This window comes from Pleurodeles waltl, chromosome 3_1 (genome assembly GCF_031143425.1).
Source record: "Pleurodeles waltl isolate 20211129_DDA chromosome 3_1, aPleWal1.hap1.20221129, whole genome shotgun sequence".
Classification (NCBI taxonomy): Eukaryota; Metazoa; Chordata; class Amphibia; order Caudata; family Salamandridae; genus Pleurodeles; species Pleurodeles waltl.
In genome coordinates this window covers 535,777,476-535,804,853 of record NC_090440.1, presented here as the reverse complement: position 1 = coordinate 535,804,853, position 27,378 = coordinate 535,777,476, and the positions used below count along the sequence as shown (strand labels likewise).

At 40.8% G+C, this 27,378-nt stretch overlaps 1 protein-coding gene across 2 annotated transcripts in view; it reads left to right on the top strand.

Moving 5' to 3' along the window:
- Window positions 1-27,378, top strand: part of PIAS1 (protein inhibitor of activated STAT 1) — a 446,958-nt gene that overhangs the window by 126,443 nt on the left and 293,137 nt on the right. For both annotated transcript variants that reach the window (XM_069222860.1, XM_069222859.1), the window contains exon 3: window positions 26,902-26,983. In XM_069222860.1, the coding sequence (XP_069078961.1) occupies window positions 26,902-26,983 (82 nt within the window). The remainder of the gene's footprint in view (window positions 1-26,901; window positions 26,984-27,378) is intronic.

The window sequence follows — 27,378 nt, the reverse complement described above, 5'->3', positions numbered from 1 at the left end:
ATATTTAATTGTATGTTAGATCCCAGAGGCAAGGATTTGGCTAGTTCAAAGATTGTCCCCACCAGGTTCGCAAGATTCATCACAGATGTGAAATAAAGCCTTTTAAAAGTTGAACCCGAAGACCAGTCCGCTGCATTAAGAATATCCTCCAGTGTAGCTCCTAACGGGAAGGCTTTGGAGATCATCGCCCCTCTGATGGAATGGTCCCCAGAGAGGGAGGAGTCAGTACCTGCCTCCTGCATGGTCCAGGTGAGGATACCGGTTTGTGAGGTTTAGTGGGAGCAATGAGAAGTTGACCTTCACCAGGGGAAGGTAACTCCTCCGTCATGGATTCATATGCCCGGAGGGTTCGGACTACACACATCTTTGGAACATCCAGGAATGCAGGGTAAGACACCACCTTAGAGTTACATTTGTTCTCCCATAAATGTTGAAGGTTGCTCCTTCCGGAGTAAATCCTCTACCTGTTAAGTCCAGAACTCTCACATCGGAAACCCTGCAACAGGATACCAGGCACAATAAAGTGGCAAGGTTTGTGAACCGCTGTTTCCTAGACAAATATTTGTTCAAGAGCCATGATTGGAACAGGCGAAGCACTGCATTAACATCCCACAAATTTGAGCAAGAGGGTTGAGGTGGAGATAGCCTAATTCCTCCCAGACGTTTACAGACAAGAGGATGCTCACCAATCGGATGTCCATCCACTGGCATATGGCCCGAAGAAATGGCTGACCTGAGGGTATTACTATATTTATAGGACAGGCCTTCTGATGGAAGAGAGACCAAGAAATTCAAGATACAGACTGTGTCTGCCCCCCTCGGGAGCCAACTGTCATTGATGACACCAACCCAACCATCTTGACCAGGTGGAACGGTATCTCCTGCTTGTGGAATGTGCCCATGCTTTGGAGAGCTTCTTGAGAAAGTTCTTGGACTTTCTAATGTTCCCTGTAATCTGCCATGTCATGAGGCAGAGAAAATAGGATAATACCAGGTGATGTTGATTCCCCTGGGGATCCCTGAGGAGATCTGGAAACAGGGGTAGAGGGACTGGAAAATCCCAAGAAAGTTCCATCAGAACTGGAAACCATACTTGAGTCCTCCAAACCAAGGTAATCACCACAAAGTCCACCTGCTGGCGACGTACCCGAGTGAATAATTGCTTGATCATCACACATGGGGAGGAAAGCATAACTCCTCTCCCTACTCCAGTTTTGGAGAAAGGCATTGATCAGTTCTTCATTGGTATTCGGACGCCAAGTGTAGTACCTCTCCAATTGATGATCCAGCCGCGATGCAAATAGGTTGATCAGTAAAGGTCCCCAGCGTGCCAGGAGATCCTAAAACTCCTTTTGATGGATTTTCCACAGGCTGGTATCCTGTATCCTGCTAATTACAGGAGTGCCAGTCTGTCACCTGCTTGGACTTGCCCGGGAGATGGTCCGCTATCACTGAAATTTGGTTGGCCAGACAGTAATTCCACAGGGCCAGCGCAAGATCTGAGAGGGTCTTTGATTTAATCCCACCTAGCGGACTGCCACCACATTGTCCATTTTGAGAAGGGCACAGCATTGGCCTGGTTCAGCATTTTACAGAAGAGGACCCTGCCATTAACTCCAAGCAGCTGATATGTAGGCTTTGCTCTGCGGAAGACCATTTTCCACCTTTGAAGAATTCTCCCCTAGCATGCTCCAAACTGTCTCCGCTGGCATCTGATTCTATTACCAGATCTGGCTGTGAACCAAAGATGGCCCTGCCATTTTATGCCTCCATATGGGAGATCCACCAATGCAGTTCCTGCCTCGCCTCCTCAGAGAGGAATAGACTGGGAATAGGAAAACACTTTACAAAGGTGGAAGACTTTAGACACAGCAGCTCCCTGCAATGGAGGGGATCTGGGAATATAGCCTGAACTGAAGACAACAGGAGGCCAACCACCCGAACCAGATGGCGCAGAGAGACCATCGTCTTGACCAGCGCTCGTTTGAGTCTTCCTTCTCGAAAGCTCACCAAAATCAAAAGCTCAAAGTAGCTTTGATTGAGTATATCCTGAACCCCAGACACTGAGTGGACTGGGCCGGATTTAGAGAAGATTTCTGCCTGTTGATTATGAAACCCAAAGATTCCAGGAGATCTGTGGTGAGCTTTAAGTGGACAGAGACGACCTAGACACTGATTTTAGATAAGAATGTTGTCCAGGTAGACAATCAGTCTGAGCCCCCAGGCCCTTAAGTATTCCTCTACTGGTTTTATAACCTTGGTAAAGCACCAAGGAGCAGAGGAGAGACCGAAAAGAAGGGAGACAAACTCTAATTTCTTTGACTTTCGTTAAAATTGCAGGAACCCCTTGTGAGGAGGAAAGATTGGCACCGTCAAACAACTTTGAGGTCCAGGCAGACCATCCAATCGTTAACCTGCAACAAGTCCCTGAGAAAGGGAATGCCTTCCATTTTGAAGTGGGCTTAAATCAGCCGCTCGTCGAAGTCTGAATTTGATCACTGGGCATTGGCTCCCATCCCTCTTCTCTACTAGGAATAGATTGCTCAAAAAACCATGAGGGTACAGCACAGTCCAAAATTTGTCAGATCTTGACATCTATTAGTGCCACCTGAACAGAGGCAAACCATATGGGTTTTGGAGGTGGACAGGGGTTTGTTGGGACTTAGTAAAGAGCCTTACAGAAGGATATACGTCTTCCAAAATCAGGATCAGAAGTAACATTGAAAGATGATTTCCTAAGACTAAATACTTATGACGGATGTTGCTTTTCTTGGCGTAGGCATGTAAGGCAACATGCAGATATTTTTAGTAGTATGGACCCAAATATCCGTACAAAGTACAGTGTAAATAACAGATACACGACTATCTACTACAGTGTATAAGTAGTAACAATAATACTATGAGTATGAAGAAACCTTAAAACCAAAACAAATACTAGTTGGACATTTAACTTCAGAAACTCCTTGTCAGTCTCACCCATGCTAATATCTACTAGTAGGGTGCAGCCTGTAGTAGGGGATTTTCTATGATAGTCACGCTCGTAACAACAAAGTGATATTCATACTCTGAATTTCTGCTCATCAATGCAGGCCCAATATTGGTATGCTAAAACAGTCAGGTGTATGTGTGTGTATATATACGTGTGTGTGTGTGTGTTTTTAATATATATATATATATATATATATATATATATATTTCTCATTAGACATTGAACTTCAAGTCAAAGACTAGACAGTTAACACCGCCCACATTGAAGTTTATTCTGGATTCACCACAGGATACATAGATGTTGTTGGGTGATTTAAAAAAAAAAAAAAAAAAATGTAGTAGTTTAATTACTAATATGCATATATGACGTTTTCACCTCAGACTTCCATATAGTACGTCCACAAGGCAATTGTACTCAATTTAGCTCAGTCTGGACACTCTGCAACAGCATAGTGCCTTCCCTTTTAGTCAGAATTGATTATATTTAGCCTTGCTTCAGGCTAAAGTATGCAGTAGCCCTAAGGTGAGAAGGCAGAGGATTACCATTGGTCCTCCCACTTACCATGTACAAATAGTTTTTTTTCTCGACATTGTTTGAAAATGCAAATAGTTTTATATATCAGGGCTAGTGTCTTATATGCCTGCACCCTAGTGGAGCTCGTAGTTTGCATCTTTTTGGTGTTCTTTACAGCCAAATCGTGGTGGTGGTTAGATTTGTCAAGACATTTTGCTGGCTGCTTCACCTTTAACCTCGAAGGCCTACTCACTCTGGATTAGAATATGTTAATGTCAGTAATCGGACTGCAAGTTAGGGAGTGCAAGATGTTTTCAAATTGTAGAGGTCAATAAATCCTAAAAGGTCATTAAATACTAAACGTTTTAGGACATACATTCCTAGAGGGTAAACACCCAGTGGGCAAAATGCAGAGCAAGAGGGAGAACTGCTGTAAAAAGCCAAGACCTCATATTAGTTCCAGATGTTAAGATTCTTTTCCTAAATCCCTTCTGCTAAAAACACTTTTCCTGAACATTTTACTGTAAGCTTGTTTTTCTGGGTTTTCTTTTATTTTTAGGACAATCTTTGTATAGATTTCAGCCTCCATTTAGTTAAAATATAATATATCTGTATCTATCTACGTGTCTGTGTGTGTGTATGTATATGTATATATATATATATATATGTGTGTGTGTATACACACACACACACACACACACACACCTGACCAGACTTTACCACGAGTGAGCCTTTCCAAGGGGCACATGTACTCCTCACTACAGGTTAATGTCACCACTAATGTCCGAGCACACGCACACACACACACCTGAACAGAGTTTACCACGAGTGAGCCTTTCCAAGGGGCACATGTACTCCTCACTACAGGTTAATGTCACCACTAATGTCCGAGTCGGTAGGGCAGTAGACACTTTCTGTTAAAAAAAAAAAAAAAAAAAAAGGATGAATCTTGCCTCAGAGCCAAGCTCTAGGGTTTCAGTCAGACAGGGACTGTTATTGTCTTGTTCAGTGAGTCATAAATACTACAGCAACTTTCCAGTGACTTGCAAAGAGATCTACTTAGGGCAGGGAAGCATGCTCTCCTGAGCCATGACGATAACTTATTGTCGCAACGTTGGTTAAGAAGGCTGCATGCTGAGAACATGGAGAAACCCTCATGTTTATTGGACAGAATGCATCCATATAATTGGCAGTGATGTTAAACATTTAATAAAAGTTGTACCAGAAACATAATCTCAGACTGCAGTAGTTGGGTTTATGAATGATTTGGGGTAAGATACATTGGTTCTTTTTGACTGAGGATGTAAGTGACCATGTAAAAAGAAATAAATGCAATTAGACCGTCTACAATTTTAAATGATTTACCATCAAGAATCAAAAAACCTTCATGGATTTGAATTTGTTTAGACCAGGGGTCTCCATCCTTGTCTGTAATAAGAACTATGGGGGTCGCCGCCCGCCAAGCGGGAAACGCCAGAATACCGCTGCGCGGTCAAAAGACCGCCGCAGTTATTCTAAGTTTCCCGCTGGGCTGGCGGGCGACCGCCAGAAGGCCGCCCGCCAGCCCAGCGGGAAACTCCCTTCCATGAGGATGCCGGCTCCGAATGGAGCCGGCGGAGTGGAAGGGGTGCGACGGGTGCAGTTGCACCCGTCGCGCTTTTCAGTGTCTGCTTGGCAGACACTGAAAATCTTGGTGGGGCCCTGTTAGGGGGCCCCTGCAGTGCCCATGCCAGTGGCATGGGCACTGCAGGGGCCCCCAGGGGCCCCGCGACACCCGTTACCGCCAGCCAGGTTCTTGCGGTCGAAACCGCCAGAGCCAGGCTGGCGGTAAGGGGGTCGGAATCCCCATGGCGGCGCTGCTTGCAGCGCCGCCATGGAGGATTCCCTTGGGCAGCGGGAAACCGGCGGGACACCGCCGGTTTCCCGTATCTGACCGCGGCTGTACCGCCGCGGTCAGAATGCCCATGGGAGCACCGCCAGCCTGTTGGCGGTGCTCCCGCGGTCGTTGGCCCTGGCGGTCCATGATCGCCAGGGTCAGAATGACCCCCTATATGTATTAAAAATAATCTTGAGCTATTAATATTATTAGTGTTGTAATAGTGACCACATTGGATCAGATTATGTTAGTGACCACCAAATGCAAGATTACGAGTAGTGATCGCTGCAGTTCATCAGTGCTGGTTGTCAATAGTAGTGTAAAAAAGAAAAAAAACAACAACAAAAAAAAAAAGCTTTGGGAATGTAGAACCCATGAGTAGCACGTAGCAGGCATGGGTGCATTCCCCCGGCATTCAAGATTATAATATTAGTAACAAGTCTCCTCCAGCAGCGGATGATTTATTGGTCAAATAACAGATTTAAATATATTTTTAAAATTCAGCCATTTTTCTCCAAACATCAGCTGTTGAGTTCTGAAAATTTACAAATTTTCATCTCGCGAATATAAATATATATAGTGTTCAATGGCATGTGTAGCTGCAGATTCACATGCTTTGCATAAGTTCGCCATCTAGTGTTGGGCTCAGAGTGTTGCAAGTTGATTTTCTTCGAAGAAGCTTTTTCGAGTCACAAGATCGAGTGATGACTCCTCTCGGTGATAGTGCACATGGGCATCGAGTCCTTTGTTAGATTGTTTTCTTTCCGCCGTCTGGTTCGGACATGTTCCCTCTCGCTCTGGTAGATCTTGGTTCTAGATCATTCCTTTTAATGTCTTTATCGTTTTTCGAATGCGTTTTCCTAACTAAACCCGATTAGATTGTAGCGTGGGGATCGATTAAATGCCCTTTTGGGCACCTGCACCCTTCTTGAGCCTTCTTGGGCCTACTGCGTCACAGGCTCATGGATCAGACTCCATTTCAAATCTGCCCTCGGTGCCATGCCAAGTTCCCCTACACCAACCAACACTCTCTGTGTAACCTCTTCCGTTCCAAGAAGACTCTGCGGGATCGAAGACCGTGTCAGCTAGAGATGGCATTGAAGTTGACCGAACAAACACCTGACATTTTCGCTGAGGAACAGGCAGACTGCAGTTTCCATCACAGACTCCGATTCTGACCGTGACTCAGATGGGGGCAGCCAAGTTATTCTTGCGGCGCTGTACATGAGTACACCAGCCCCTTCCCATCACTGAAAACATTTTAAAAAGTCAGCACAGGTGGTCTTCGGTCCACAGCTGCTTGCTGGCCATGGTCTGATCTGAAAATTACATCTCAACGACCGGCCCTCGGGTTCGGTGTCTAAGAAGGCCAACATGCATTCAACCCGTCAGACTGCCACGCCTGTTTCGGGATTGAGTCGCAAGGTGGAAGCTTCCACTTCAGAACTGAAACGCATACATACCACCTCGGAGCCGAAGCATCCAAGCTCCTCTTCGGAGCTGAAAAAACTTCCATCTGCTTCAGAAACCATATTTCCGGCTCGATTAAAGTAGTCAGTCACCAAGCTTTCGCAGCATACATTTGTGGGAAGTAAATAGGTTCCATCTGCTGAGGAGTCAACAGAAATGAGTCCCATTCTTGAAGTGATGGACCATAAACAGAGGAAAATACAAGCCCAAGAGGATACAGGGAAAATTATTGCCTCTCCTCCTATAACCAAGAGGTAAGTGTCATTCCAAGAAAGTCTGGAAGCATGGCCTTCACTTGAAAAAATATTTAAACACAAGGAGAAGCCAAAGACAGTACATCAGCCTTCTTCACCGCATTCTCCTTTCCTTCCTACTTCTCCATCACCTGATTCTCCACCACGACCTTCACCCACACAGTTTTCTATACAATCTCCTGTCTCTTCACATGGGGATTATATGGGTGACGATGCTTATAATGTAGACCCATGGGATATGTATGATCCAGACCCTATACCATCTAATGATACTGATCTATATCCCACAAGGCCAACTCCACCTGAATACACCTATAATAAGGTGATTGCTAGAGCAGCCACATACTGCAATGTGATGCTGCACTCTGAACCCATATAGGATGATTTCCTATTCAACACCCTATCCTCTACACCTAAACAGTACCAATGTTTGCCATGCTAAAATCTGTTGATGACCTTTTTAAAAAGCCAACAAAGGCTAGGGTACTAACAACAAGGGTGGACAAAAAATATGAAGCTGCACCATCAGATCCAATTTTTATAACACAATTGCCGCCTGATTCCATTGTGGTCAGTGCAGCTAGGAAAAGGGCAGATCAGTCCACAGGGGATGCTCCTCCCCTGATAAAGCTGCATATTTTGATGCAGCAGGCAAGAGTGGCAACTCAAGCTGCAAATCAGTGGAGAATTGCCAATTCCCAAGCTCTTTGAGCCAGGTATCACAGGGCCCATTGGGATGAGATACAGGAGTTCCTCCAATATCTCCCTACGGAACACCAAAAAAGGGTTCTGCAGGTAGTGGCGGCAGGACAAGCTATTGCCAACAATCAAATTAGATCCCCCCCTAGACTCAGCTGACACCGCAGCTAGGGGAATAAATACTAGCGGCATGATCAGAAGGCATGCTTGGTTGCGGACCTCAGATTTCAAACCTGAGATACAGCAAGCGGTCCTTAATGTGCGGTTTAACAAACAGCAGCTATTTGGACCAGCGGTGGATAACACCATTGAAAAATGTAAAAAGGACTCTGATACAGCGAATACCATGGGCGGCCTTTACACAACACCATTTTGGGGTACTTTTCGAAATCCCAAATTCAGAGGAGGTTTTAAATCCCAAACATCAGAGGCCTCTACATCCCAACAAAAACAGGGACAATAATCTTATTCTAGGGGATCTTTTGGAGGATCCTATAGAAGACACAATTTCAGAAGTACGGGCAAATCCACTGCCACAAGAGGTGCCTCCACCTCATCAAAGCAGTGACTTTCTCTGCATCCCCACACATCACATACCTTATGTGGGAGGAAGATTGCAACATTTCTACCATCAATGGCACAAAATTACATCAGGTCAATGGGTACTGTCAATTACCCAGAATGGTTATTGCCTAGAACTCCTCTCCACTCCACAAAATATTCCTCCTCGCTCATACAAGCGTTCTCAGAAACACATTGTTCTGCTGAAAAACAAGAGGTAGGATCTCTTCTACTCAAAGGTGCAATAGAGGTAGTACCTGTCACTCAACAAGGAGCAGGAGTCTATTCTCTAATTCCTCATTCCAAAAAAGGATTGCACTCTCAGACCAATCTTCGATCTCAGATTTCTCAATCAGTACATTCTCTCAAAGCATTTCCATATGGTCACTGTACAGGATGTCATACCCTTGTTACAAAAACAAGACTACATGACCGCATTGGATCTAAAAGAGGCTTACTTCCACATTCCCATACATCTAGCACACCGCAAATACCTAAGATTTGTGATAGCAGGCAAGCACTACCAATTCAAAGTGCTACCCTTTGGAGTAACAACAGCACAAAAGGTATTTACCAAATGTCTAGTAGTGGTTGCAGCATAACTCAGAAGACAGTATATACATGTCTTTCCCTATCTGGACGACTGGCACAAAGCCAGCACCAGTCAAACCTGTCAACAACACACACAATACATAATCAGTACCCTACTCAGTCCTGGGTTCCCAATCAATTACCACAAGTCTCCCCTTCAGCCAGCGCAAATACAACCATATCTGGGAGCAATTCTGAACACTATCAGCATTTGCCTATCCAAACACACAAGGAATTCAAATGTTCCACAGTCTCGTATCTCAACTACAATGCAATCAAACTTACACAGTAAGGTTTATTATGAAACTCTTGAGAATGATGGCATCCTGCATATCAATAGTGCCCAATGCACGTCTAAACATGAGACCCCTGCAATAGCGATTTTCACAACAATGGTCTCAGGTACAGGATTAACTTCACGACCTAGTGTTGCTGGACCGCCAGACTTGCAACTCTCTGCAATGGTGGAATCACACAAACTTATCAAAAGGGTGGCCATTTCAGGACCCTGTGCCACAGGCCATAATCACCACAAATGCATCAATGATAGGTTGAGGAGCCCATCTCCACATTCTTACCATACATGGGGAATGGGACTCAGCCCAGCAGACTTACCACATAAACCACTTGGAATTGTTGGCAGTGTTCTTGGCACTCAAAGCATTACAACCACAGATCACACACAAAACAGTGTAAGTAAGGACAGACAACATGACAACAATGTATTATCTGCAGAAACCGGGTGGGGGGGCACATTAATCTCAATTGTCCCTTCTAGCACAGACGATTCGGATGTGGTTAAGTCACAATCGCCTATTAGTAGAGTATATCCCAGGGATACACAACCTACTAGCAGACCTCTTAAGCAGGATTTGTAGGCACTGCTACAGCTCAAATAGCTGAATGAATTTAAACAAAATTTGGCTGAGCGCTAGATCTTGGTCCAAAAAGAATGCTTTTTTGTGTTTAGGTGTCACTCTATTCAGTAGTTTTGGAGAAATTGTCATTTACATTTTTATTTATTTATCATGCTACGGAGAGTTCGTGGAGCGGACCAATCTGCGATCTGATTGACTAGCACAACCTCAACCACGACCAGTGAATTTGCAGAGGATATGCAGGGAAAAAAACAGGGTTAGACCAAAGACCATGAGGATAATGCATTTTAAATTGTTTGGGAAGGGAGATGTGTGGCCCCTCACCCAGGCTGTTTTCAGCCTCAGGGACCCCACACCCCAGGGCTGGAAGTATTTGGTGAGGATAATAGGGTTACAGTCCCCCAACCACCCACCCCCACACCTCCTTCACAAGTAACATATTGGACTACTCCTTGGTTGAGGTGGTCACAGCCAATCAGATCTCAGTTTGAAAGCTGTCGCATCTGCAGCCCTTCCATGTCTCTAGATATAATGAATCTTTTTTCTTAGTTACGCCAAACCTACTGAACAGATTTGCACCAAATTTAAAAAAGCACTCTTTCTGGACCAAGATCTAGCGTTTTGCCAAATATGGTGTAATGTTATCCAGCTGTTCATGCTCTAGTTGTCTAAAAAATACCTGTGGGGAAGTGCATGAGGAAAACTCATGTCAAAATCTCCCCACTTGACAAATCACCCCAAACCTTTTCAGACAGCAGCTGACGTGACTGGCAAAATTTAATTTTTTTAATCTTTCATGAAGATTCTTCAATTCGCGCCAAAGTTCTTAGCAACACAAAAAGCACTTTTCCTATGGAAAGTAGGTCCTACTTATACCTACCTACTGGTGAAAGTGTAATTTGAAACATAGGCTGACTTGCGCACACACAGCTACAGGTAGCTGGAGAGCTACCAGTAGCTCACATGGTACTCGTTGGAGAAACCAGGTTTAGACAGTATCACAATAAAGATGAGTTAATTGCTGTACGATTTGTTTCTTTTCTTAAGATCTGGCATTAGCCAAGACCTTTTGTTATAACTAAAATGATATACAATATTAATACTATTCCTTGCGGTTTTCGGCTACCCCTTGTCACTCATTGGTCTGCTGCTGTGTCATGACCATTAACTTCTGCCCTCTGCAACATATGACCTAGAGCAGTGGGCCTGCCCACTTCAGCCATTGGCCAACTTCACTGTGAGTGACAATATTCTGTCCTTTCATAAAGAGCACATCCACACACAAAGTATTGAGTGCTATGGACCACTGTGACAATTGAACCGGTCAACCTCTTATGTCAAAAACGCAGGGGAAGTCCGGCATTTAAGCGGGTGATCCCTTAAAGTGCAAGGGGAATGACCACTTTTTAGGTGTCTCCTGAAACAGTGCACTCCTTACTATTGTTTGGCTTCATTGTCGCTCATTAACTTGCTTGTCATTGGTTGGTGCTTCCCGGTTTTGCTTTCTCTTCATGTCAGTCCATTCTATGGCACATGGACCAAGTACAGCTTCCTTTCAGCAGTCAGTTTCCTTGCACCGGCCATATGCTTCTGAAGGTACTCAATTTTTTTTTTTTTCTTTTCCCCCTTGCTTTTTTTATTTGAGTTGTTGCACTCCATAGGAGTGTATGTTTGAAATCCCCTTCCCCCCACTGTCCCAGTGTTCTTTGCTTCGTATCCTCCCCCACCCCCGTTGGTGCTTGTCTGGTTCCCTTCGCACCCTCCTCCCGCCATCCGTAGTGTTGGTTGCCCCATCCCTTGTGTTACTTGGCTGCCCATTCTCCTCTCTCTGCCTGGAATTTTACTGCTCCTTTCACCCTGTCCTGTGTTGCTGTTTACCCCGTCTAATGCTTCAGCCATGTGTGAATTTCTGTGGCCGTCACTCTTGTTTTAAATTTTCTTTAAGTTTGGTCCTGTCACTCCCACGCTCAAACCCATTCCTGCACTGTTGCATACCTTCCCTCCTGCTTGACAAAATTACTGTGAGATTTGTCACTCTTGTTTATTTCTTGTTGTCCGGTCGCTGGCAACTTCCCTCCCCCTACATTATGTACCCTGTTGCTCTCACCTTCCTCCTGCATTTCAAAATTACTGTATGGCCACCACACTTCTTCACAAGTTTGTTCGTGGTAAACCACAAAAGAGGGGTTCTCATAACTGTCAGTTTCCTGTGTTCACTGCTAAACCTGTGAGCAAAAATGCTAGTTAATAACATTTGCAGTGCAGTAGGTCCCGCATTTGCTTGAGTTAGAGCTGTTAGTGTTGTAAATTGATAACTGGACTTTTCTTGCCACATAATTCCAGTGCTAAAGCACTTGCATTTACCTTCTTCCTCTAGCTGCAGCATGCTCGACATAAAAAGTAATGATTTGCAATTGCAGGAATGTAATTACTATGTTTAATTGACAAACGTTTAAAAAGAATGGCAGGCTTAGAGAGTGACAGATGAGTCTTGTGACAAAAATAAGGCTTACGAGGATTGACAGGTAAACACCTAGTTGAATAACGAAGTAGGCCGTCCGTCATAAACAAAGTACTACAGCACCTCTATGTAGGGTTGATGCAGGTGAAACGGCTAGCTTTGCGCTAGATTTTCATGAAATGAACATGTACCTTGGGACATCTGCCTGCAAAGATTAAAAGTGTATAAAAAAAAATCAAAAAAAAAAATCACTATTGTTTGAATCCAAATTCCAAGCTGCAAGTAGTAGGAGGTGTCCGCTGCTCCAGAGCAACATTAAGTGAGGGCAAAGTGAGGCTTGGAAGGTGAGCCTCTGAAAAGCCCATTGAGATGCCAATGCGGGTTTCAGCAAAGTGTTTCATTTTAATGCATATTCATGCTTGTTTCTCCCTAAGGAATGCAAATAGATGGTCTCCCATAATTTTAAAACTTATTCTTGCATGAATGACAAAAAATAGGTGTAAACGCCGGTTCTTGTTTGCATGGAGTGGCCCCGTTGTCCTATAAATTAATCATTATTTAATCATCAAAAGTTGAATAACTGAGTCTACGAGATTTAATGAGTACATCTTTGTATTTAGCAGACACAGACTAACACCGGAAGTGGTACACCAGGGGTCATTGGAAACAGGATGCACGAAGGGGCGCAGGGTCTGGAATAGGCCCACACATTGAGTATTAATATATCCGTTTCTATCTTCAGTCACGCACTTTCTACTCAAGTCGCTGGGGACACATTACCTGGTGAGCTGACAAACCCTTCTGGCTCGGTTGAAATGTGGCCAGCAAAGTTAAGTGATTAAAGATGGATTGGTGGATTAAAGGCTTGCAAATGATGTAATTGGGGTCCTCCGGTGTGACGAACCAGAATCCGCCTCCAGCCTTCTTAGGTCAGATAACAACGGAGTGTCGTTATATAGTAACAATTGTTATTTATAGCTCCTAGAAGCCGCCTGAAGTGCAGCATGAAACGAGAAATAAATAACAAGTTAATTGTCATCTTTTGACAACAGCACCCAGAAGCAAAATCAAAAAACACACATGAAAAGAAACCGAGCAAAGATGTGTGTTCAAGCCTTTTACTGAAAAGTCTCTCAAGCGAGATGCACATGCTAGAGTGTGCACCCGCAGACTCGACCCTGACAAGGCTCAACTTTATATCTGTGAGGAGAAAGGATCGCGGCTCTGATTAAAGGGAAAACTGAAACCAGACGGGAGGAAGGAGGCGGGGCCATCACACGCTTCACAGGAGGAAGTGTGACATAGTGTGATGGGCAACAAAAATGTTCTCTTAGTGAATGATCCCTGGGCGGGAAATTTAAGTTCGGAAAGGAGGGACATTTCGCTCAATGCACCAATAAGAGTGAATCATTTAAGTCGAGCACAACAAAGAAAGGAAGGCAAGAGTGGGCGTGGCTAAAGCCCCTATACGGAATACAGCCTGTCTCGCACTGACAGCACATGCGCTGCCTGGGCTCGACCTAAAAACTAGACAAGAAAACCAAAGTGGATGTTAGAGTTCACGGAATATTCCATAAAACTAGAATTCACCAGCATCGTCCTTCTGTATTATTGACACATCTACTCTGATCACACTCTCTTTATTGTAAAAATGCCTTTTCCTAGGTGGCGCATGTCGATGTGCGAGTAGCATCCTCTGTATATAAACAAGCCTCCCAGCTGAACAGGAAGTTCACTTATTTCATATCTTGTATCTGAGGGATATGTGATCATGATGGTGCTCTCATGCGCGCACTGCTCTGAGGGGTTACCAGCTTATGCACCCTGTGGCAGTGCCGGTGTGATGAGTAGGAATGAGGCTAAATGAGCAGAACAGATAAAGCAATGTGTGCACGGTATTGTCATCTGTTCTGACATTTTTGTGCACCTCATGCCTTCAGCAACCTTTTGCAGTATCGTGGATGAACCAATTAGAGATATGTCAATAAGCCCTCAGGGATGTGGAATTCCTATCGCCCAATGCCTGGGACATATTGTTGGGGGTCAAGGGCAACACGTTTTCATGTTTATTTTGTCCTTAGGACAAGTAGGCTCTACCCCTTGCAGCACAAACCCTTTGGCTGCCAGTTTACAGAGAAGGGAACTGTCTGCAGTTGAGGTAATTTGTGTCTCCAAATGTTAATGCTGATTGAAGTCATATTTATGGTTCAATAATTATGGTTCATTATTAGGATGAGCGCTGTAAATTAACATTTTGAGGTCACAGTACTGACAGTGGTTGTAGTAAAAAAAAAAAAAAAAAAAAAAAGGGAAGAAAAGTGTATATACGTTTGAAAGGTTTGATAATATGAGGTAAAGTATAAGTCTGCCAGGATGCTCTCTTATTAGGTGCAAGTGTTTGCAGAAGCTTGAAAGCAAGAGTGATCCTTCCTTGCCTTCAAAATAAAATTTCAGTAAAAAGTGCAATAGGGAAAAAAAACGTTTCGCTACTCTGAAAATGTAGGTGCTATATTCTTTTTTTTTTTATTTTTTTATTTTTTTTTTAGCATCATTTAGTAAAATCTTTTGATGCATGCTAGTATTTCCCAAAAATATTCCTAATGGAAAATCATTGTAACCGTTTTCAACAAAATTATGGGAAGCATGAAAATAAACAAGCACTGGCAAAGCCAGTCGATACAACATTTTTTTTTTTGTGGGTTTTCGGTTGTCAATGCCGGTCTTGTTTTGACATGGCTTTTTGTAGAGCTTTATTGTTGTGGGAGCTGCCAGACCCTCACCATTGTGACAAACACTAACAAAAAGGAAAAAAAATGTTTGGTCTTTAAAAAGTACACTTTGCCACCAGTGGCGTAACAAAGCCCCACAGCCCCCCTCCAGGAGGCCCCCTTTGCACAGCACATACTGAGTGAGTCCAGAGGGGGTGCACTTCGTGTTTTTTGCAGTGGTGCACCCTTTTACGCCGTGGATTGTGACAGTAGTTCCTGGCACTGGACAAAACTACTGTGTGTGCCAATATGCTCCTTGTGGAAGAGCAGAATGTGATCACTCACTGTGAAGCTAGCCGATAGACAGAGAGCGAAATAGAAGTTTAATAAAATCAAAATGTCTTTTTTAACGCCAGACATAATTAGGGATCCAATTCTTAAAGGAAGTCTCAAAAGTACACCCATGATAAATGTCTTTGAATTTGAGGCTTTCATGAATTCACAAGAACTTACAGAAATAGACCATGAAATCTTACTCCTAGAAAATATTTGTGAACTGTATTTTAGCACGAAGAAATGTGTGTATATTGACTTGTGAAAATCTATTGAACATTTACAAGTTCACTTTGCCTCCAACCACTTTTTTCCCCAACCCTGAAAGATCGTCTATTTCAGCCATTGTCAAAAGCAAATTTCTCACCTTTCTCTTAATGGGAAAAGATTAGGGAAGAGCCAGTGAAAATCCTTATGACATGCAAGTTAGTAGGTTTGCAGATTCAAAGGCATTCCAGCCCTGGAACTATTGCTTACTGATTCTGTCAGCCCCAGCATGTAGATCTGCGGAGAGGTAACAAAATAAGGAAATTGCTGTAGCAGGGATTGAAATTGCAAACATTCAAGCCCTACTATAGTAGTAGCCCTGGCATAATCAGATAGGCTATTATCTGAGCTCTCACATATTGAGATTGCTGCCATAATTTATCGCCACACTACATGGCACCAAAGGGACAAGTGTGTGTGTGTGTGTGTATATGTATATGCATATATGTATGTGTGTGTATATATATATATATATATATATATATATATATATATATATGTGTGTGTGTGTATATATATATATATTTATTTTTTTAACAGGACCAGTAGATTTAAGAAGCAACCTGTCCCATGGGCACGTAGATATTTTATTAAATTCCACACCCCTGGGCCCTGTTTTACTTGCCCATGAAATGTTCATGAGTCTGAATAAGACACCACTTGAAGCTCCTCGCTGATGTGTAATAGCAAACTGTTGGTCTTCTCTCTATTAAAATGCACCAGGTATTTTCAAAGGTAAATTAATCGCCACTATAACCACTGACATCATTGATACTGCATCATTTTCCTCATAATTACATTTGTCCTCATCCAACATTTAATCCATCCTCTGGAGCATAAATTTCACATTCCACTAAAATGTTTCCCTCTAACCTTGCTGATGAACTTTCAGTGAAGAACGTGTTATTGTCCGTATCCGGTATTCTAGTTCTGTCTCCTTTGTTTCTGTCTCAAGTCTACATCATTTACTGTTAACTTTTTATGAAGCGCTTTTCATTAGGGATTGGTAGAATTAGACTGCGGAATTCCACACAGTTAAACAAAAACTTTGAGATTTCACTTAGTTGTGCCAGCGGGTGGAATTAGGCACGCTGAGCTGTGATTTAGCTCCAGGAATGCATTCCACACTGAAACATCAGTGCGAACGCCACCCACAGCACACCAGAAGGCGCAGTGACTCGAGTTGATTATGCTATCGCTCGAGTAGACTGCAAACAGTCAAGACAGCAGTGTTGGGAAAATACTGCTGAATGTCCTCCTAGCAATCAAAAATCACACTAGGGGACACCACATCTCGCTCTCCAACTTAGCATTTTGGAGCCATGCTTGAAAATTTTTACCCAAATGGCGATTGGAGGAATTTTGCCTGAAATCCACGTTACAAGCATAGCTCAGTCTGCAAAATTCCACCACTTCTGCAGGCGGAACAGAATATTTCACCCTCCTCTACTTTTAAAGTGTAATTGCTTGTGCTGTTCGCTAGCCATCAGTACAGGGACAGTGGAACTTGTGATTGAGGTAGAGCGGTGTGCCTTGATAGTTGGGTGCAAAATATGCTCAGGCACTCAACGGTCAGTTATTCTACTTGCTACGTTGCATGAGGAAATGTTTTATACTTCATGGGACATGGTTTTAAAGCTTCGTCCATACTGTCTCTCAATTCAGTACATTATTTACGTGATGCATCTAAATACTTTAGGTGAGGTGACAGTTTTCACATTTGTTCTCATCACTGGCTGTCAAAAGCAGAAGCTGCCCAGATGCACTGGAATGTGAATTCTCTCTATAATCCACTGCTAGTTAAATGTGATTCCAAAAGCCAGGTTCCAATAAACATTGGCAAAGTCAGTATGCCTCACCCACAAGAACTATTGGCTTTATGAATGTGTTTTTATGGGCATATTTTTCAGCAGTGCTGCAGCTTTGCAACATGGCGGAAAGTTTAAAAAAAATAAATAAATAAATAAAAAAAAGTGGCGTGCTACCATATATTTAAAAAAACAAAAAAACTTTGAGCAAATATTGCCCTACAACTTGGCTTAAATGAGTACATTGACAAATCAAATGGCTTTCGTAGGCAACTCCTCTTGGTTTTGCCAGTGCTTCTTTGGAGGTTGATCTGGGTTTAAAAACCTGGTGACTATAATGAATTCAAAGCAAAGAAGGCATTTTCTTTGTCATGCCGGTGAATGGAAGTAAAAAGATGGGGACGGTTGCTAAATGTAGCCTATTTTTTTAAATTTTTTTGCCATTTTATTTATTTATTATTTTTTTAAGATTACGAAGGGCTTGGCAGTTCCCCAGCAATAAAGTTTTGTAAAAACGTGACAAAATAAATTGGGCATTGACAAAGCCAGAAAGGCTGGTAGTCAAGGTCAGCCCTTTTGCCTATGTCAATGTTTGTTCCTTTTTGTATACCAGTCATAAAGAGGACTTCGATTCATGTGCACTTGATGGATGAGGCACTTTGTGTTTGAGACTAAGCCAGAAGTAATACAGAAGACATTTTTATTTGAAAAAGCACACTTTGCCCACTTAAGTATGTTAAAATCCAAGTTTATTTGTCATAGTCTAAACCCCCATGAACTAGATAAATTGTGATTTGCTGTGATCGAAAGCCCAGTTTTTGTTATAGAATTGCAGCCCTCAAGTACATATCTGGGTTGTGTAAGGTGCTTATCAGTTTAATGTCCTAATATACTTGAAGTCCAATGAATAGTATCTGGAAAACAACGCATTTTATTAAGCGTTCTTTTGGATATTGAGTTAAAGTACGTTGCACAACAGGTGTCCATATGCCATGCATTTCATGGGTGTTTTGCCCCAGCTGCCTGAAGTGATGAGGCATATTGTGTCTGGCCAATAATAGCTAATTTGTTGATGTGGAGTTTGTTGAGGCACAAATGTGTTATTAGTACTGTGTTGCAGCTGATAGAAATAAAAATAATTTTTAATTCCATGCCTATAATTTTTCCTGCTCATCTTTGTCAGTACAAGCTGTGAAACCAGAGACTTCCCTTTCCAAGAAAACAGATGAAACAGTGGGTTTCACAATATTGCCCCACACGTTTGAGGATGCCTACAAGAGCCCACCATTACCATGCTTAACATTTCTGCCCTATCCTAGCTCTTTTATGCTCTGTACCAATTTTACATGGCAGTGCTGCAAAATGTTGATTGCACAAGTACTTTAAAATTCTAAATGTAAATATTTGCAATTAATTGGAAGAGGTGTCTTCTAAATTCCAGGTTCAATGTAATTTATTTTAAATATTTTTTAGTTTAATGCTTTATTGAATAAGTTAGCATACACTAGTACAATAAGATAAATACATTTTAACTTAAAAAAAGTCATAATGATAATTGTACTTATAAAAACAATTTATATACACAACTGGAATAAAATATTGTACTATAGAAAACTAGCATTTCTGTTACGTTTTACTAAAGAAAGAGAAGGAAAAGAAAAATTAAAACAATGCAAGATGAAAATCACGCTCTCAGTGCAACCATCAATTCTAAAAGGGGAAAAAAAGACATTCCAGGAGGTTCAAAAACATTATTAACAGTGGTATGACAGGTATGAAAGTGGTATGACAAGAGGTGAGAGGAAGCCATAGCTTGTCTCTTTTAATTAACAGTTGAGTAGTGCAAAAAAAAAAGGGAGCACACTGCCTCACACTCCAGCAAAAAGTTGGCCCCAATGCATCTTGATAAATGCAGTCAGATTCATTTCACATTAACAAAAGTAATCAAAGTCTTTCACCTTAGTAGGTGCAGCAAGTGCTGTGTATCTCTGGACACGTGTTTCTGGGTTTCGCCCGTCATCAGCAGAGAGCAGCATATTTTGTGGGGTTGCTTGAAATGCCACCAAACGTCTTCTCAGGTTTATGTACCACTCTGGTGTGCAGGTGCCTCACCAAGGCTCGTCAGCCCGTTAGCTCAAGGGAGCCGTCATTCGACACAGTGCAAAAAAAAAGGGAGCACACTGCCTCACACTCCAGCAAAAAGTTGGCCCCAATGCATCTTGATAAATGCAGTCAGATTCATTTCACATTAACAAAAGTAATCAAAGTCTTTCACCTTAGTAGGTGCAGCAAGTGCTGTGTATCTCTGGACACGTGTTTCTGGGTTTCGCCCGTCATCAGCAGAGAGCAGCATATTTTGTGGGGTTGCTTGAAATGCCACCAAACGTCTTCTCAGGTTTATGTACCACTCTGGTGTGCAGGTGCCTCACCAAGGCTCGTCAGCCCGTTAGCTCAAGGGAGCCGTCATTCGACACAGTGCAAAAAAAAAGGGAGCACACTGCCTCACACTCCAGCAAAAAGTTGGCCCCAATGCATCTTGATAAATGCAGTCAGATTCATTTCACATTAACAAAAGTAATCAAAGTCTTTCACCTTAGTAGGTGCAGCAAGTGCTGTGTATCTCTGGACACGTGTTTCTGGGTTTCGCCCGTCATCAGCAGAGAGCAGCATATTTTGTGGGGTTGCTTGAAATGCCACCAAACGTCTTCTCAGGTTTATGTACCACTCTGGTGTGCAGGTGCCTCACCAAGGCTCGTCAGCCCGTTAGCTCAAGGGAGCCGTCATTCGACACAGTGCAAAAAAAAAGGGAGCACACTGCCTCACACTCCAGCAAAAAGTTGGCCCCAATGCATCTTGATAAATGCAGTCAGATTCATTTCACATTAACAAAAGTAATCAAAGTCTTTCACCTTAGTAGGTGCAGCAAGTGCTGTGTATCTCTGGACACGTGTTTCTGGGTTGAGTAGTATTAGCATTTGCTTGATCCATTCTGTGATTATAACAAATCAGATTCCACCAAGCTACAACAGATATTTTTGTGGCAGCTTTACAATTAGAAGTTATAATTTGCAGTGCACTAGCAAGGAGTAAACCAGCCAATTTACCTAGCAGGTACTGGGTATGCCAAAGAGATGAGGTACTAGCCAAAACAATATGTAATATACTGAAAGGTACATTGATGGACAAAATCTAATTGACTTTATCCCAAACTTGTTCCCAAAAAGTGTGAACTGTAGGGCACTAAAAAAACCATGTGCCTATAATGGCTATTGTCTTTAGAACACGACCAGCACTTGCTATCTGTAGTAAGTTTACATTTATAAAGGTCTATAGGAGTATAGTACAACCTACTATAAAAATAAAATAATGTTTGGGTTGTAGATGCTGAACGGGATGTTGTATGGAGTTTTGACCATAACCATATTTGTTTCCATGTACATATAGGAAAGTTTTGATTGAAATCCTGCTCCGATGCTAATTCTATTTTAGACTTTGGTCTCACAAGACTGGTATGTGTATGGGTTCTGTATATAAAGGATGCTGAGACATGTGAGGAAAAATTATGAGGATAGGAAATAGGCCGTGTAGAACAGGGAGTATCCAAAGAATGTGAACAATTTATAGAGGATAGCAGAGAGAGTTTGGTATTGCACAGCATAATAAGAGGAGATATGAAATGTCTGAATATCTTGAAATTAAAGTACAGCATTATCTAAAATTAAATGATCTAGAGTTATGCCTTTGGGCATCCATGCTTTCCGGACTAAAGTTCTATTATGAAATTTAATAACATTATAGCACCATGTAGGAGTTTGCTTAAGGTTCTCATATGAGGCGTGAGAGGAAATAAGTAATGGCTTGGCATTAGAGATAGAATGAGTGATTATGGGAGAGAAAAGGGATTTAGGGGGTTTTGAAAGCCGAATTGCATCTCTAAAAGTAAATGGTGTAATTTGTGAGTGCTCCAATTAACTCCATAGAGAGGTTCCGTTGTGAAAAGTGGGAGAGAGGGACAACCATATTTGTTTTAAAACCAATGCAGAATGATATCTTTTAAGGAACGGAAAATTTACACCTCCAATATCTCTAGGTTCTTGTAATTTGATTAAAGACATACAAGATTTACGTTTGTTCCATAAAAATGTAATAAATAATGTATTTATAGTTTTTAAAGAACCAGAGGGGAGTTTAACTGGGAGCATAGATAGATAACATTTTAAAATGGGCAAAAACATAATTTTGATTGTGGCCAATCTTCCCTACCAAGTTAGATAACGAGGGTACCATCTGTTAAGCAATTTCAAAATCTTTGATTCAACCTCTTTGAGATTAATTCGAATAGTGTCTTTAATAGAATAGGATATGCCCAGGCATTTGATGTGCTTAGAGTTCCAAGTAAAACCAGTATCTTTAAATATGTCAGGTAAACAATATGCATTTAATGGCAAAACGTCTGATTTGTCTACATTAAGCTTATACCCTGAGACACTTGAATATTCTCATAGTAAGTGAAAAAAATCCGGAATAGTTTTTAGAGGATTAGAGGTGAAAGCAAAATATCGTCAGCGTATGCTATGAATTTTATCTGTCTTTATACTTAAATCCTTAAAAATTAGATGACCTCCCTATTTTCTTTAGAAGGGACTTAAGGGCTAATATAAATAAAAGAGGCCATAGAGGACAACCTTGTCTAGGACCTCTGAGTAGGAGGAAGTAATGGGAGTGTTTACCATTGACTAAAATAGATGTAGAGGTTGAGGAGTATAAAATACTAATAAGTTTAATAATATGAGGACTAAAACCATGCCATTTTAATGTTCCAAACATAAAATCACAACAAACTCGATCAAAGGCTTTTTCAGCATCAGGAGTTATAGCAGCTATAGGGACCCTGGACTTAGAAGCAAGATGGATAATATTGAGAAAAAGTTCTAGAATTATCGGATATGTATCGCCCCTTAACAAAACCTGACTGATGAATGTCTATTTAAATCTGGAATAAAATGATTCATCCGTAAGGCAAGGACTTTTGCAAAGATTTTACAGTGAACATTGATAAAGGATATAGGCCTATAATTACCACATTTGGATAAATCTTTATCCTTCTCAGGAATCACGCACAACATAGCTTCAGAAATAAGTGCCCTTTGCTTGATCTTGTGATATGAAATATTGTATGTGTTAATAACTTTGGAACTAAAATAGATACAAATGTTCAATAAAATTCAATTGAAAAGAGATCAGAGCCAGGGGCCTTGTCTTTAAGAAGTTTGATAATGGTATTTTTATTTTCTGCCTCCTAGTTCAGAGTCTAACAGAGACAGATCTACTTTGTGTCAGAGGAATAGATCGGAAGAAAGTATCGACTTCAGTTATATTAGAGGTATTTTCAGGAGTAAATACTGTAGTATAGTAGTCAGTAAAGCATTCCAGGATTTTTGAGTCATTTGTGTGTCTGTTTCCAAATGTGTCTGTGATGACAGTAATTTTAGACTTTTTTGTTTTTTAATCTTTAAATAATTTGCCAATAGTTTACCCGCTTTATTCCCCCCCCCCCAATAAAATGTGGATTTATTTTGAGTAGAGTACCACATGCACTTTCCAAAGATTTCTTAATGTATTGTAATTTAGCATCTATCAACCTGGATAAAGTATCTGGTTTGTTAGAGGAGAAATACTCATGCTCTTGACACTTTATTTGTGCAAGCAATTGAGAGGAAACTTCAGAACTTTCTTTCTTTTTAGTGGCAACATAATCTATCATAAAGCCTCAAGCAGTAGCTTTAAATGCACCCCATATAAAATTAATCTGAGTGTTGGAAGGTAAATTGTGCATAAAAAATTGTTTAGAAAACATTGTAACTTGTTCAATAAATAAATGGTCTTGCAATAAAGTGTTATTAATCCGCCAGCGATTTATAAAAGGGGGAATTTCCTGGAAAGTTCCAATCAATAGTTACCGGGACGTGATCTGATATAAGAATAGACCCAATGTCCGCATGTGAATGTGACTGTAATATATTTTGTGTAGCAAATATATAGTCATTTCTAGAATGCGTGATTTACTGAAGAATAAAAAGTAAATTCTAATACATCTGGATGTGCAATTCTCCGTATATCACGTAAACCTCTGGAGGAGATTGCTTGATGAAATTCTTTTTGCATTTTATTAGGGATAGAACGAGTTTGAGAACGACGAGCAAAAGGATTCATAAGTTGATTGCAGTCACCTCCTACCACAAGATTTTCAGAATTGCAAGATAGTAGTAAAGCAGATAAATTAACCCAAAATGGGGGCTGTACTCCAGTTGGACCATAAACAATGCAAATGGAAAATAGCACACCATTCATTTAAACTGTCAGTAAAATCCATCTACCTGTAACCTCTCTAATCTCTTCTATAACTTGTATTTGTAAAACAAAATTATCAACCCATTCTTGGTATGAGCTGCAGAGGAAACTAAAACATGACCAACCCAGTTTCTATTTAAACTTTTAAAGCCCTGCTGCATAAGATGTGTTTCTTGTACAAGAGCAACCTGACAATTCAATTTAGAGAGATGTTGGAGCACTCTTTCTTTCTTAACCGGATTACGTAAACCCTTAACATTCCATAAAATAATACAAAGACTGGTCATTTAAATGATGGAAGACATTTAGACAACAGAACCTTAACGAAACCTAAGATACAGACAACATGTGAATCGTAGAATAAGGTGGAAGGGAAAATTATGAACACATATCTAAATGAGGTTGCTCGTTGATGCCAACATTGCATTGTACAGTAAAAAAAATAATAAAAAAAAGAAAGACAGAAGGAGAAGAAGAAAGTAGAAGAGAGAAAGAGGTAAAGAGTTAGAAAAAACACCCCATTGATAGAAGGAAAAAAATGACGAAAAGCCAAGAAGCTTCAGTCATAATTGTCTTGAAAAGAAAAATATACTTTGGATGGAAGAAAGGGAAGAGCAAGAAAATTAGAGGCCAATCAGCAACAGTACCCCTGAGGAATTAAAATAATTAGATAGCAAGAGGAAGGAGAGACATTAAAACGTAATGTATTTAACACTGACGATGTGACTTACCAACAAGGGAAAGAACACTATGATGTTGAGATATACAAGAATATAGACACAATCGGAAAGGGGATTTTCTCAACTTGACATTTCAGCATTTTCAATATCTGTGAAGAAAAAATAAATAGTTTAAGAATCCCACATTAACCAATCCAGTCTTGCTGAGTTCCATTGCCTCCAGTTTGTGACTATATATAAATTGTTTCAAGTCAGAGGGGTTTCAAAAGTAGTTGTTCTGTCCTTGAAGGTAACCTTAAAGAAATAAGGGTTAATAAGGCCAAATCTAGCATTCATAGATCTTAAAGCTGGTCGGAGATCCAGAAATTCTTTCCTTCTTTTGACTGTCGCCGTGGCCACATCCTGGCTAAAGAAAATCTTTTGGCCTGACCACATTTGTTTACGTTGTTTGGCAGCAGTTAAAACTGTCATTAAATCTGAGTATTTTAGAAAGAGGGCGATAATTCCTCTTGGTTTAGATGTAGAAGGAGGACCAATACGAAGGGCTCGCTGAATGTTGAACCGTAGTATTCTGTAGACCAACAATCTTTGGAATATGAGTTTTCAAAAATGTTATCAAATCTTGGCCTTCTGAGCCTTCCGGAATGCCATAAATGCGAAGATTATTTCGCTGGTTACGATTTTCCAAATTTTCTGTCTGTTTTTTAGTACGGCTTCCTTAGTCAGATTATCAACTTTAGTAGTAGTATCTTGTATGTCACTGATCCTGTGTTCCACTTCAGAAAGTCTAGAATCCAGACGTGACCATTTCTCTTCAATTCATTGTAACGCAATATTTGTCTCCTCAACAAAAGGCTTTATTAACTTAAGTTAATCCATAATGTCTTCCAATGTGAGAGGCAATGGAGACTTGGTTGTAGAGGATGGGTCTTTTTTTAGCTCTTTTTTGGCCCCCGGAGTCTTTACGACCATTAGAATTAGAAACTGAGGATACAGATACTTCTGTAGTATGAGGAACTTCCATTTTAGCAATGCAGTGTATATTTAATACAGTATTTTAGTTTATGTTCCTGCACCGTCGATTAGGTCACCTTAAAGGACGAATATTGAAAATTATATGAGAAAAACAGAATAAATTGTCTAAAACAACTTCAGAGACGACATCCAAGAATGTAAAAAAAAAAAAAGTATAAAGTTCCCCAAATTAATCAAAATTATAGTGGGTAACATAGAGGGTAGCCAAGGGAAATTTTGTTTTGAAGAATAAAGACGATCTTCTCAAAATGGTTGGCCGCATTCTTGTGAGAAAAGGAGCAGCAGGTTGAAATAATTAAACTCTGGAATACCATAGTTTAAAAGATTAAAAAACTCACCATACTGCTCCCTAAACGTTCTTACACCAAATTCTGAAGAAGAAATGGGTCAGCCGTCTAAAATGCGCCCCTCCGATTAAAAAAATAAATACATTTTAAAAAGTCCTCAGCAACTCAGGAGCGTTGTTACCGAGCAGCAATCTTAGCTGCTCCGGTGCGCGATCTCATTTATTTTAAATATTAATCAGAACTTTAATCACTGAGGCAGAGGCTAATAGAAAAAGAGATTTAAGATTAGATGAGGGATTTATGAAATGTAAATGGGCATGCTGCATAATAATTTGTAGGTTAACCTACATTATCCTAATGCCTGGAAGGTGTCTTGGAAACTGATGGCAAATGTCCATGGTCTAGAAGGTGTACCCCACAGATAGTCATTTTTTTTAACATAATTGATTTGCCATGTGATTTCATTTTTTTAATCAGTAAGGTATGTGCAAATCTTCTCTTCTTATTTTAATAAACAGTGAAAAAAGCAAAGTTTGGCTTTAAAACACTTTTTGCCCACTTGAATTGTGCAAAAATAAGAACAGCATGGTCTTCCTTGTGTCTGTAATTAGGTATTCATTTGAATGTGATTTGTCATTTAAACACAGTGACCAAATATTAATTATTAAACATTTGTTGTGTAAATATTGTCAGAGTATCAAATCAGCATAAATCCTGGAAAGAATGGTAGAGTATTCGGTTACATTTTTAATTGAAATCTTTGGATCTTGTTCAGCAGTGGTGGTAAGCTGTCCCCAATTAATAAGTTTCCCTTTTCTAAGAAGAAATAGAGCATGCTGTTCTCCTCTATGAACCTTTAGCCCTTTGAATTTGTTAATTTAATGCTGTATTAATTTCAGGGCATTGATCTGAATGCCTCTTCTAAAATATCATTTGACGTACATATATTGCCTTAATGCAGTTTCAAACTTTTAGGTAATGAGCTGCATTCTACTTCACATTAGTCTATCTATCATGCACATTTTATCGTCCTGCAAATGTTGTCATCCTTCTAGTTGATATGCCATTGTAATTTTGTTTTTGGATGATATTTACCAGTTGGAAATGCCCCAATCATCTTTTTCTCTTTCCATCCCACAGCAGATAATGGCCAGCGTTTTCAAGAAACCTGTTTTGCTTTTGCTTTAACACCTCAACAAGTACAGCAGATCAGCAGTTCTATGTAAGTCTTTTTTACAAGTTAGATGTCTTCAATATATTGGTAAATAATGTGGCAATCTGGGTGCATAGTTTTAATATGGAGTAGAGATACCACCAGGTCATTTCTGCATCTCCTGATGGTGTAAATCCAATTCTTCTTTTTTCTTTGCTGGTTTTGTTGCTCTGCCATTTCACTGAATTACCCTTAAAGGAGAGAACTATGGTCTTCTGTAGCCAATACCTGGGTGGGATTTAGTGTTCAAATCTTTGTAGTCCTCTGATCTATTAGTGCACTTTTAAGTGTAAGTAGAGTGAGTCAATATTTAGTTGGAAGTTAATTCACAGCGGACACATTCTGTGCCTTTTGTACTGGAGTCAAGTGGCTATAGAGTAGGAGCTTAGTGTAAGGAAGGGTGT